At 34.5% G+C, this 14,062-nt stretch overlaps 1 protein-coding gene across 2 annotated transcripts in view; it reads right to left on the bottom strand.

The window, feature by feature from the left end:
- The window catches only part of NBEA (neurobeachin), a 509,094-nt gene that overhangs the window by 409,946 nt on the left and 85,086 nt on the right, over nt 1-14,062 (bottom strand). For both annotated transcript variants that reach the window (XM_086771979.1, XM_086771978.1), the window contains exons 2-4: nt 7,281-7,512; nt 1,327-1,427; nt 981-1,076 (exon numbers count right to left, since the gene is read on the bottom strand). In XM_086771979.1, coding sequence (XP_086628105.1) covers nt 981-1,076; nt 1,327-1,427; nt 7,281-7,512 — 429 coding nt within the window. The remainder of the gene's footprint in view (nt 1-980; nt 1,077-1,326; nt 1,428-7,280; nt 7,513-14,062) is intronic.

The following is a 14,062-nucleotide window of genomic DNA, read 5'->3' on the forward strand; positions in this document are numbered from 1 at the left end:
GCTGAATATCAAACAAGATCAGGGAAGTGATCTACCAAAAATAACCCAGGTGAAAACCAGTGATTTTCAGCCAGTTTTTTTCCCTGATGCAATCTACCACACCAACAGCTGTATTCACAAAGAAATGGAGGTGGTGGTTTATTCTTGAAGAAATCTATCAGAGCTATTGAGGAAACACAAGCAGAACAGCCCAAGAGAAACTCCTATCACCCCTCACGCACTGGCATGAAAAGATATGGATCCCAGGATTATTTCCCCTTAAAAGAGTCCAAGTTCTACCATGAGCATATACTACTCTATATCAGAATGGAACTGAACCTCAAATCTGGGTTTCTCATTTTTAAGCATTTGTATTTACTGCCTTAATAATTGTATTTATAAATCTGTATACAATATTTTAATTTATTTTTAAGTTTTTCTGAATGCACATGCAGGGAATGGAAGTGAGAATATCCTTTTGAGAAGATTTAGAAAGGAATACAATTACATCATCATAAGTTATCTCAAAAAGTAAAGCTAAAAGAAGACTGTATTTAAATCACTGCCTTGAGGGAAAAGAAACAGCTGATGGAGTTCAGATAAAAAGAAAAAGATACAATAAAATTTGTGACTGAACTGTCACTGTAAACTGTGATGACACGCACAAGCTCATCCCTATATTTTTGTCAAGCCTCTGCTTTACAAAATATCAATTACATTATTCAAATAAAATAATACCATTCTTTGGAATTTTCAGTTTTCACTTTTATGATCATTTTCCCAGACAAAAACCTGCTAATTGGCATTCCATCCTCACAAGTGCAAGTTTCTCAACACTACAACCACCTTGCAAACCTATGGAAGGCAAGGTCCATGCTACTCAAGTATATACCTCCCCTCTTGTTTCCTTTTCAAAAATTTTTAAAACCAAATGAAAGGAAATGCAGATGAGCAGCAATGTATGTGTTCCTCAAGTTGTGGTATTTTGGTTGAAAACTTACTGCAGCGCTACAGCCTGGGAAGTTGAAAAAGGTATCAGGCCCATGTCTCTGTGGCATCTGATTAAGGACTGATAATAGTTTAACCGCATGTCTTGGCTGTGAAAACAAGAAAATTGCACAAAATTCAATACAACTATTTTTGTTCTCTCCAGGCTACAACGGAAACTGGACGGTTTTCAAACAACACAGCAAACTAACTCTAAAGTAGTTAACAAAAATAGTTCATTAACGTATGTTCAATCAACATGGAAAAAAAAATCCAAGTCTATACGTCCCAGGAGATAATTTATGTTAACTTCAGGCTCTAATGGAATGACACTTAATGCTTTATCTAATCACAGCTTACCCAGATTCCATTTTCGCCTCGAAGCATGCTGAACAAAAGCTTCAACTCTTTGACAGTGATGCTGTAGCTGGCAAGAACCCCCAACATATCAACTAGAAGATCTTCAAAGGAAAATAAAGTTATTCTGAACTCTGAATTTCATTATTTTGACAAAAAAAAAGCTGAAAAAGTTAATACCTTTAAAAGTAAGTGTATTCACAAATTCAAAAAATCAAACTTAGTTACCTTAAATATTTTTCAAAGGTTTTCATATTCTCATTGTTATTTTAAAAATAAATTTACATTTGCAGCTTTAGATTTTGCATCACACTTGGAGCAAAGCATCCACTAAATTTATGAAAAATTAATTCTCCCATTTCACAATTTCCGTCATATATTACAAACTACTTGCTGGCTCCTTTCTGTTACATGCTTTTGGGATAAAGGTTTCTTCATTCCTCTAAAACCAGTATTTTTCAAAAATTTCTGACCTAAGATACACTTGACATTATTCTTTAACTTAAGCACAGTACATTATACTGAGAATGTGTATGGTTCCCACAGTTTTGCTACAGTCATAATTCTTCCAATGTTTATCAGAATGACAGGCCAGGAAAAAAAACCCAACTAAACAAAAAATCAGCAAAGAAACTCAAAATAAATCATAGTGAGAAAACAATAAAAGATCACAATAAAAATAAGTTATCGAAATGGCTAACAAATTTATGTAATACAGCTTTCATTAAAAGATCTCAAAACCCACAGCCTTTTAAAGTAATAGCATTACATAATCTGCCTTTCAGAGAACATCAGGTTTAAAATCACTGCTAGTGCTTGGATCTTTATTTTAAAGCACAGAATTTCATTTGAAGAATTTGTTAGCTTGTGGAATGCAGGACCTCACCTTATACTCCACACTTTCTTCTGCAACAAAATACAGTAAGCAGTAAGAATTACTACTTCCTCTAGCAGGTGGAAAAACAAACTGCTTATCTTCAAAGATGTGGTACAAGAAATTTAATTCAGAGATCAATCAGTGACGTACAGAAGAACAAAAAAAGCTGTGACACAATAGAATCAGCATTAACAAGCTTTTCCAATCTGCTCAATAATCAGAAAATTCCCCCCATAAAACTTGTGGAAGTTATGAACAAGCTTATACCTTATTTGAAGGGCTATATGCTCTTCTTACTCCTTAGTGAAAGGATGACTCTTACAGGTGCTGACAGAGAGTAGTTTTAAAAAGCAAACATCCTTTTCAAGGACATTTCAAATAGAAATTTTGTTTTAAAACAGATTTTCTCTCTGAAAATCCCTACATATATGTTTTTGAGTAAAACCATCAATATCTATCGAACTGGCTGCACTATGAAACCAACCTCTGATCCTCAGAAAGTAAAAGGAATGTGTGAAGAACCATTTAATTTACATGAGACATAGTCAGCTGTTCAGTGAGTGAAACTGCATGTCAGGAAAGGCAAAAGAAAAATAGTGTAACTTGCAGATATAGAATCACAGAACCATAGGATGGTTAGGGTAGGAAGGGACCTTCAAGGGTCATTAGTCCAACCCCCCTGCAAGGACCAGGGACATCCCCCACTATATTTTAACCATAAAATCTGAATATATTCCTAGTGTACAAGTATAGACCAATCTACCTCCCCTCCTCTCTTTAAAGGAAGAGTTTATTTAATCTTCCCTTTAAAAGTAATGCCACATTATATTTGTGACATAATTTCTTAAGGGAAAGCATAACAAAGCTAAGAAAATTAAAACCCCTTGTCTTTTAGGATGGTGAATTCTATGACTCAGCTCCTTCCCCAGTATCTACAAGCATCTGCCCCCTTCACTGTACAGTCTCCAGGCTGCAACGTGAAGCTGGCACTGACTGCACATATTGTACGTGAGCAGAAAACAAGAACAGTAACACACTGAAAACTCAGAAAGCGAAACCAGCACAACTGAATACTAATCTTTGGCTGAGAATTTCCCAGTTCTTATTTTGTAGTCTTAGCTTGCTTTTTAGATCAAACTACTTCAAATTTTGCTTCCTTTACAAAGAAACAAGTGTTCTGTAGAAGCAAAGTTGTTTGGCGAAAATCAGAATATCATTAAAAAAAATCTTCTAACATAGATGACAAAAGTGTAAGTTAATACAGTCAAACACAGAAATGACTGGCAGGTTTTTAAAATCACTGAACATGTGCTGCTTTGTTTCCTTTTTATAGCCCTGTACTACCTTATGGCACAGAAAATTGCTTCTTTCTGCTGAAGATATTGATAACCCACAGGCATTAGAAATACATATTCATAAACAATGAATAAAACATTGATGGAGAGAAATAAATGTAAGCTCCCTAACAATGCAACTCTGGGTAAAACAAAGACCTGAAGGATTGAAGCTCAGTAGGTAACAAGTAAAGATAAAACAAAGAACATCTATGGAAGTTGAAGCACTTAATGCTATTTAAAAATACTGCTGTAAACACCTCTAAAGGAGGTTTGTTTCTTGTTCCAGTATAACAAGAATCAAAAAGAACTGTGCTCTATTACATAATTTTACTCATACTTATTAGAAATCTCATAGAAAAGAGTCAGTTCACATCTGGTTTACAAATCCTAATAATCCACTTGTCTATAAATGGACAAAGGTCACAAAACATACTACAACTGTAGTATTTACATTTTTCAAATGTTTACTTCATTTTTTATATTAAATAAGATCACACATATAATTAGTATCTATGATCTCATTTCAAAAATGAGATTGCTTAAAATAATATTAAGTCCAGAAGGAGAAAACAGGCACCATTCCTCATTTTTAATGCATTTTGAAAATGCACTGAAGGCAATAGATTTTATTTCTGTTAATGGCACCTTCTGACTACTTTCATACTAAGCAGTTTACATATGATCTATAAATTAACCAGAAACTTTGAAGGAATGCTTAATTCAGTCATTTAATACAAAATACAATGGTAAGAGAGCTTGCTTGTCTGTCAAGTAACACTGAGCATTTAGCAAAATGAATGGTATGGTGTTAACTTTAGAAGGCATATAAAACAGCATTGGAAATGAAACTTTGGGAAAACTACCCTCATGCCTCCTTAACCTTCTAACAACAGACAGCCAACAGACATTATGAATTTTAACTCTGTCAGTGAAGTAAATTAATTTCTACAGGTGGGCAATAATTTTGCAGATTTTCTTACGGAACCAGTTGAAAGAGGAATGCTTAACAGCCCATTAATGACAGAGCAGTCCAAACCTAACATTTTTTTTCTTAAAAACTAGGAACTGTTCAGTACTTAAGAATACAGTTCCAGCAATTTTAGAACAACTACCTACAGCATCACAACAGAACTGCAGAAAATGAAATGGGGCTCAAAGGAGACATATGCACCCTGTATGAGATCAGGCTACTTTCTCATCCACCATTGAGACTTCTGTGAAGGTGCTACAGACACACTATCCCAAGAAGCCTAGCAGAGCAGATGATCTGCTTCACTACTCATCATCTGGAAACGGAGAACTTTAAAAAGTGAAGCTCTTAAGGAAGATCCAGTGCAGCTGTTAAAAACCAAAATGAGCCACTCAGTTATGCAAATATTTTAGTAATCTTTTCCCCTTTATCATTGCTAAAATGGCTGATCATCCCCTATCAGATTATCACAGTACAAAGATGACTTCTCACAGGTGATGCTTCTGGAAAGCAAATTGGAACACAAGTGGCAAAGATTCCATTTGGATTGCAACTGAGACCTTCAAAAAGATTAAGCTTTTATAGTTGACCACAGAATCTGCAAAATCTCAAGAAGTGAGACATTTAAAGTGCTGAGAAGCCTCATGAATCTTATAGTCTTCATCTAAACAGACAGACAAGTTCTTCTCACTGCAAAAGATTGGGTACATGTTTATTTGCTGTTGCCTTACTTCCACAAGAGCAGAGAAGAGTGGCTTCAGACTGAAACTGATCCTGAAAGCGTGCTGTCAGAACATAAAACAGGTTATGCCTCTCTTGTCTACTTAAGTCTAATCACAGCATTTCACAAAGGAACAAGTGAGATGGCCTAAACCAGACAACTCCCAAAACAAATAAAAAATCAGAAAACCTGTGCCCTTTACAAATGATACAAGCCAATGCACAACACCGGGCTGATGGAGTATTAACAACTGATTTCAGAAGAAAGTGTTACTAACTTCCTAGGAGTAAGTATTAACACAGTTCTTGCTCAAAACATCTTCCCCAAATGTTAAAAATAATTTTGCCACAAAATTTCTTTCTTTATTATCTGAGTTTGGAAAGTTCATAAAAGTATTTGGGGCAAAGCAGTTCTTCAGTCGTCTTGGGTCAATTAAGACCTCAACATCTGTATAGCAGACTATGGAGCACAGATATAGCATTAATTGTCACTGGTTCTGTCACTGATTGAACTAGTTATTATGTGACCATATTTATTACTTCTGACTTATTACCAATACTGTTGCCATTTGTAAACATGTGGTGAGGTGCTTGCAGAAATCAAGAGATAAAAGTAAAATGACGAATTTTGCTGCTTCCTGTCTTCGTCAGAAAAATTCTCAAAACCCCACATTCTTATCTAATTACGGATATCCAAGACTGACCCTACGAAGTGTGTTTCCATTAAATGCCTGCTCATGATACATAGAAGACTATTCAGATAATTTGACACACATTGCAGAACTAAAACGCCAATTTTCAGTGTGGATTTTAAATTAAATAGGTACTCTCTTTGTCCATGTAAATATACTGAAGAGCAAGCTTATCAATGTTTTTTTTTCTGTGAAAGGTCTCTTCCTGAAGTACTGTGTGATCACTCTCAGGAAAAGATTCATGGGCTAGATGCTCTATTAATTTTTTTTTATTACTGTACTCCCCCTGGCTTTTATTAATAGTTGTAAATTCAGAGTGATTTTTCAATTCCCAAATGCTCCTGGAAGCCAGATCCTATAGTCTTGACTTCCAACTTCTACAATTAGCCAAGCACTTTAAAAAGTTTTCTCTCTAATAGCGACATCTTTACAGTTTTATACGCCACATACAGAAGTACTATTTAGGGGAGCCCAAATTGGACAAATTTTATTGGTGTGATTACCGATGTAAGCATACTATTTCTATGAGGGAAATCCTGAGAAACTTCAAGATAGAAATGCTTGTTTTCATCAACTGATGTCCTATATTTAACGTGGAATAAAACGGTATCTTTGCTTTTATACTATTCTCACATATTTACAAGTCCTGCAAAACAAAATATACTTGGTGAAAACCATTGGTTTGTGAATCTATTGATCTGTTACACTTCAGTCTGAATCTTGCAGTACAATATTTAGCATAACATTGGTTTTAGCACTTACACATACATTTCTAATCAACAAAGTGTCCATCAAGACTTGCTTTGAAATACAGAAAGTAGCTTTTTCAAATACATAATATTACAGACACCTTTATACTGAAAAAACACCAGGGACAAAAACATTCCTGAATAATCCAGTTTTCATGCTGCTGTTATCCTCCTCTTGTTTCTGGTCTGAAGTCCTTGCTTGTTTACTGTTCCACAAAGCCTATAGATGTGTCAGGAATCAGATGATCAACTAACATCTTAGAATTCTGGAAGACAAACCTCTTCAACCTGTCAATAATGCCTCACAATTTAAGCATCCTACAGTCTCAAACTATATAAAAATTAAGAACTACTTTCACACTGTCTTGAAATAAAATTCTCAGATGAATTAACAGACAATTATTTTAAACAATGTATCTACATGTATTTTAAACTAAGAATATGTTTTGGTCATTTTTCTGAAATGGATAAATAAGTACTTCTGACTCAATAGCAGTACTAAGCAAAGTATCACATTAAGTAAAAACCAAGACATCCCAAACCCTTCCATAATCACAAAATGTTGACAATTCAAGAATGCAATAATTATTTTTATCACTTGGCAATTTATACCTGCAATCATGTCGTCCACAGTACTCATCTTCAGCAGTACCTGTTCAATTAAGCCAACTTCCGTGCTAGTCTGTAAATTACGGACACTTTTACGTAGAATTGCTGTGAACATACTCCAGATTTCTGCTTGGCACGTTACATCACAGTGCTCCAAAAGCTCTGACATGCACGTAATGCTCTCTGCATCCTGGATTATAAAGTTCATCTCTAGATCAAATTCACCACCAACCAGCTACAAAAGAAAACAAGAATAGCATTACAATGTGAAATACATAGTTTAGTGTCTTTCATACCTGCATTGTGACCAACACTGAATATTTTTTGCATGATGAGAGAGGTAGTTCTGATAGAGAAACTCAGAGCTATGATCTGTAAGACAGTAGATTAACAATTATGCTATGCAAAACATAGCTCTTACAAAATATACACACTAATATCACAAATTACCTTCAATTTTGTCCTAGTGCTGAATACAACACTTTCATAAAATAAAATCAAAAGATATTTCTTCCGATAAATTAATTGAAATGGTAGCCTGGCCCAGAGAGATATACTGTAGAAGCTGCAGAACCTGAAAAGCTCAAAGACAATTGAAGCTTTCCTACAGTACTCTGAAGAGAAATCTGCCTACTTAGAAATAAAAAGACATTGAAAAAACTTAGCTGTGTTTTCTTCTGATATAAGCCAACATTTTTCCTTAGTTATGTATTCGCAAGACCTTACTGCCCTTTCTATCGTACCACCCAAACAGTCATGCAGTCATGCTCAGAAAAAGAATCAGTGATCACCTCTGGACAAAAGTAGACATGAAAAACCTGCTTAATTATATCACAGATCAGTTCATCATGTGGCCAAGGAAACCTGCTGCTGGTGCAAGGGAGAGACAGCACTGGGAGAGGAACAAGCACTCAGGTGAAAAGTGATTTAAACACAGTACTGATTAAATCACAGCCTGACTGTTGCCTACCCAGGTACTTGCAAAATGCTGTCCAATGTCCTGAGCTCAAATTAAACAGCACAACTACCAGGCACATTTTAGGAGAGAGGGGGAAAAAAATAGCAACAATTTGCAAAAGATACAGTCAAGATGAAGTATATCTTAAGGAACAGAATTAATCAATCTGAATCAGTCACTTGTGCAACTTAAAAAAGAGGAACTCAAAACACCTTACTGAACTGAATATGAACTTAGTTTAAAAAAATAATACTCTTTTAATGGCAGAAACATCTTTCAGTTTTGAAGGAAACAAAGCTCGACTCATGCATCCTACTTTATCCTAGTAACCTTGAAGAATTTTGAAAGCACCAATGTTAAATTTCAATAACTGTAAATATATTACCTGATTTAGAAAAGCAAAATAACAGAATAAATTAATTCTAAAATAACTTTAAGATATCCTTTTTTATTTGTTACAGGAAGTTATATAATTAAAATTGCAATAATATGTTTTAAATTAAAGATAGTCAAATAATCTTTCATAAGTGCATAATTTCAACAGTCACTTTTAATAGAAGACTGTTTCATAGCCTTGAAAGCAGTTGGTATCACCTTCGTATTAAACTCCAAACAAGAAGCAAGCTGAAATATTACGCAAACTTTTTTTGGATGGTTAAACCTATCCAAATATTCAAAGTCTTCTTTCAGACCCAGTCTTCAGACAGAATTAATACAATTAAGCAAGGATTAGCTTTGGCATCTACCCTAATTCATAATTTTTATCCAGTTACAAATTACTTTTTCTCTATCAATTAATTGCAAATAATCAATTTATTATTTTCTAACATAAGAGCTTCAAATATACTAACTATATAAACTGACTACCTCCTTAGTTCTCCTGAGACGTTTAATTACATTCAAATAAAACATTCAAAAGTAGGTACCAAAACTATTTTACTTGTGTATTTGACAGCAAGAGATTTATAAACCATCAAAATTACTGGTTATTTCACGACAGAAAACATTAAAATGTACCTGATTTGCCCTTAACTGCAGTTTAAGCATATTTCAGCCACTAACAATGATGATAATTATCATTAAAATCAACTTCCTCAAAAAATGAAACAAATTAATAAACTAATGAATGGTGATGGCAAAAGTTTAAGAAGGTGGGGGAGGGTTACTTTTTTAAAGTAGTCATTGTGAAAATCAACATGAATTTAAAATATTAACAGTCATTATACACAAAAAAAAAATCTAAGATGACAAGGAAAATCAAAACAAAAGTGAAGTGAGAATACAGAAATAAATGACCACAGTTAAATTCTGTTCAAAAAGTAATAAAAAGTAAGCACCTCTGCTTTAAAACGTTAAAAAATAAAACATAATTCAGCCAAGAAAAGAAGCAGAACATTCACTACGGGGCGGGGAAAGAAAAAAATGGCATTCTCTAACATTTCTACACCTGTATTTCCCAAGGAAAAGACAGTAGGTAAAGAGGAACCACCAGTCAGTCTTCACACCAGGGGAAGTTATCAGTGGAGAACCACAGTGATAATGAGCTGGCAATAAGTGCGGATACTAATGAAAGGACAAAGTTTGCTGAAGAGCCAAAAATCATTAAATGCAGTTAAAAACCAGCAACTACTGAGAGCTCCAAAGATTCTTCTGATATCAAGTGGCTGGGCAACAACACATAAGAAGAGTTCAAAGTCAATAAATGCGAAGGCATACCACATCGTTATAGTTTTACCCATACGTACAAAATGACAGGCTCTCAAATCTGCTCTTATCAGCTAAAAGAGAGACAGAGATCTTGGAGTCCCTGTGGGTACTACTTTAAGTAACTATGCCACATTAAAAACTGTCAGTAGGTAACTGTACAAATTCAGAATGAAATTACAAGTTTATAACTTAGGTACAATTCTTCATGCAATATCACACACAAAAAAGTTAAATCGTGCTACCATAAAGTAACTTATTTTTAACATAATATGTGGAAGAATTCTGTAGTAAGACAGATTTCAGCTAGAGTACAGTAAGAACACTAAACCAGCAATCCTTACAGGAGCCAGTATATCGTACCATAAATCAGTGCTCTTTCCACATCATAGATCTGAAATACAGTATTTCTTCTTATCTCAAACACTAGGTCTTAATTTGCATTCTGTGAACATTTAATATTCAGTAAAGACCATGCTTTCTCTGTGATTAAGTATCCTGAATTATTGCTTGTACTTTGTCAAGCTCATGTATCACTTTTTAAATATTCTGCGTCTTTCACAGCACAGCTGTAAGAAATGGAGCAGCAAACTAATGTTCAGACCGTGGTTCCAAGTCAGATGAATATGGCCAACAAACATAACTCCTCCTGAAGAAGTACTGAGCTGGCAGTTACAAGCAAATTAGGCTATCTTCCCTGTCCTGAGGTTGTTTACAACAACAGGTTGACACTCCTTGCAAATTGCTCCAGGAACCTATCCTAACCTACACCATCTCAAAAGCAGCTGCGCTACTGACAGCCTCCATTTTTCTGAATACTGTGGCCATTTCTCAGCATGCTTCTGCCATTCATTATGCTATTTTTCATTATGCTATGCAGTAAAGGTGTTCCTAAGCTGCTGCATCTCTGCAGAACTTAGGCTTGTCTTTTATGTCCTTTCGACCTAGAACAGAGATTAAATACTCCCACAAAGTAGAAAAGTTGTCTACATATGTCTGACAGTACATTCAGATCAGTTCTTGAAAGGGAGTAAAATATGTGCTGCTGAACATCTGGAATTGAATTGTTTACTTGTGAAAATCGGAATTCTTCAGAATCAGATTCCTCAAGTTCTGAAGAATCGATTGAAATGGAAAGATTATAGTATAGAAAACAATAGTTACAGTTGGAAGGGAACAACAACGATCACCTAGTCCAACTGCCTGACCAATTCAGGTCTGACCAAAAGTTAAAGCTTGTTATTAAGGGCATTGTCCAAATGCCTCTTAAATAATGACACACATGGGCACACATCACCTCCCTAGGAAGCCTGTTCCAGTGTTCGACCACCCATTTCTTGGTAAAGAAATGCTTCCTAATATCCAGCCTGAACCTCCTCTGGCACAGCTTTGAACCATTCCTGCACATCCTATCACTGGACACCAAGGAGAAGAGATTAACACTTCCCCTCTCCACTTCCCCTCTTCACGAAGCTGTAGAGAGCAATGAGGTTACCCTCTTCTCCATTAATAAATGGCTTCTCAACTTGAAAATTCATCAAATGAACAAAGATGGAAAGGAAATACGGCAGTCAATCTTAGAAGAAATAAACAAATGGAACATCAAGATGATAACGCTACTGAATAGCAAAAAATTCAAAGAAAGTAGAGGTCAGAACTTATTCCAGGAGGATTTTAGTAAAAGCCCTGAAGATACGAAGATTTTTTAACACAATTTCATCTGTGATTAAAAAAAAAAACCACAAACCCAACTGCCAAGTATAAGGATCTTAAGAAGTGTGTGAGATGTAAAAAGATATTTTAGAAGCATTTGATGGGGGTTTTTTTTTGTTAAATTAAAAATAAGAATGCATTTTGCTAAAGAAAGAATGACTCAGGAATACAAACACATAGTTACAACAATAAAACATTGTAACTACAAGGAGATCAAATAAAACATTTTTCTTTGCAATTACTTTCATGTTAAATACATAAAGTACCAAAAAATTCTCAGAACAGTCTATTTTTTCATGTTCTGCACTCAAACTTTGCAAGAAGTTTCAAGGTACCTGAACTGGTCACTGCTGTTTAACTTTTTACACATATTTCTCTCTACTTCTCCTCTGAATCACAGTCTTAAGAACTATTAACTTGTACAACAGAAACTTAATTTTAACTGTTAAGAACACATTTTTTCAGCAGTTTTTTGTTTCCTCAAATGTCAACTTAATTACAAGGATGCACACAAGGAGAAAAAGATATTATTTATAACCATCTACTACTTCTTGTCTTGTATTTAATTTGTAAACACTTTTGGGCAGGCAGATATTTTTTTCAGTTTTACATTTATCCAGCATAAACTGAAATTTTATTTTACTTATCTACAACAAAACCAAACCCCTTTGTTATAACTCTTTTTTTTCTCCATCTACATTAACAGGTTTGTATTTTGTGAATTTGTCTTGATCAAAGAAAATATATTACAACTAATAAACCAAAGTCTTCAAACACATAAATCTCTAAACTTGTTGTTCATTGCCATCAAAGAAGCACTTTTTTTCTAGTTTCCTTCAAGTTTGATTCCTATTTGCATTTATTTCAACAAAAATCAAGAATATAAATGCTGGCATACTAGACAGACAGTGCCACTGAAAAACTGAATTACTGAATTATTGCAACAGTATAATTACTACAACTCTAACAATATTCAGGCCAGATTTGCACCAAGGCACTCCTTCCCTCCCTCTCTGAATTAACTACTGTCACACTTGCTCTACCTTTCCTAAAGCCACGAATAAATGACAGCATATCACAGTCAACATGACAACCACTCTGATTTGTTTTGGACTAGTTAGTGAAAACCACTTCAGGTTAAAATATATACATACACAATTAGAATAAACAATCTTGCCTTGTGAGTACAGGATGTAAGCAGTTTGGAAACCAAATTATTAATTCTCTTCCTCTCCCTGGTGTTCATACACCTTTTTAGGCATTGCAAAACAGTTAACTTGGCATTTGGCACAAATTTCCACAGGGAAAGAGCTGGAAATAACCAGCTAGGATAAGAATGAGAATCTCTTAAAATCCCAAAGCAACTAGTTGTTTTAAAGAGAAAATGAATAAACTTTTTACTCTTGATAACAAAAGCTATCACATAACATTTGAGAAAAATTATTTTTCAAACTGGAACACCTTTTCTACAAAACAACATTGAATTTATTTTATAATCACCAGTGAGAGTTCAAAATACGTGGAATCAGACTGCTACTCCTTCTTTTATAAAGAAAGGGCTCCAATTCAAGCATTAAAATATAGCAGTTTGACAAAAGTGGTGGTGGACTCAGACAGGAAAAAAAGTTACTATTTTCTGGTCATTAACTAAACTATTAAATTTCTAAACAATTAATTCAGGTTTGAGGGAAGATTCTTCTTCAGCTACATGAACTAAGATTTCTTTAGGTACAATTGCTTAGAATGCTAAACGAAATAAATTAAACTTCTCAGTGGCCAATATGTGTGCTGATGACGTGTACTTGTTAACCTAAGCATATCAATATGACTACAGAGAAAAACACAAGAAATGAAAACTTAAAGCTGATATTTTCCATAACTGGTACATATTCTTTTTTTTTTTTTTTAAAAAGCTTAATTGTTGAATGGAATTCTTTAGCTATTTGAATTACAGGTATGTGTATCTGGGTTAATTCTCAAAATCCTCTTTACCATCAATGGAAAGTAAAAGTTGCTTCTGGGAAGTGATTCACCTCACTGGTTTTAGATGCAACATTAGGATGAAATAAATCTTTCCCTTGGAATGTAGTACTTTTCACTGACTATAAAAGGATGACTAGTTCAGACAGGCACATCTAAAGTTATGTCAGATTAATCTTACCCCTTGTGCTCACAGTACGGTTTATAACCGAATGACAGCACTGAAAATACTGATTCTCATGTGAATCACTACAACAGCACGTAATTCTCCACGTTACCATTCCCTTTTTAAAGGAGCCTTCATTCACTTTAGCTTCAAAAACATTTCTATCCTGAATAATGTATAGCAAACACAGCAGTGTGTCTCTAAGGGAATGCTACCTAATAAGTTTATCGACAATTTTAAAGTATGCTGAGGAAAGAAATGAAT

Source organism: Chlamydotis macqueenii, chromosome 1, assembly GCF_036417535.1.
Source record: "Chlamydotis macqueenii isolate bChlMac1 chromosome 1, bChlMac1.mat, whole genome shotgun sequence".
NCBI lineage: Eukaryota > Metazoa > Chordata > Aves > Otidiformes > Otididae > Chlamydotis > Chlamydotis macqueenii.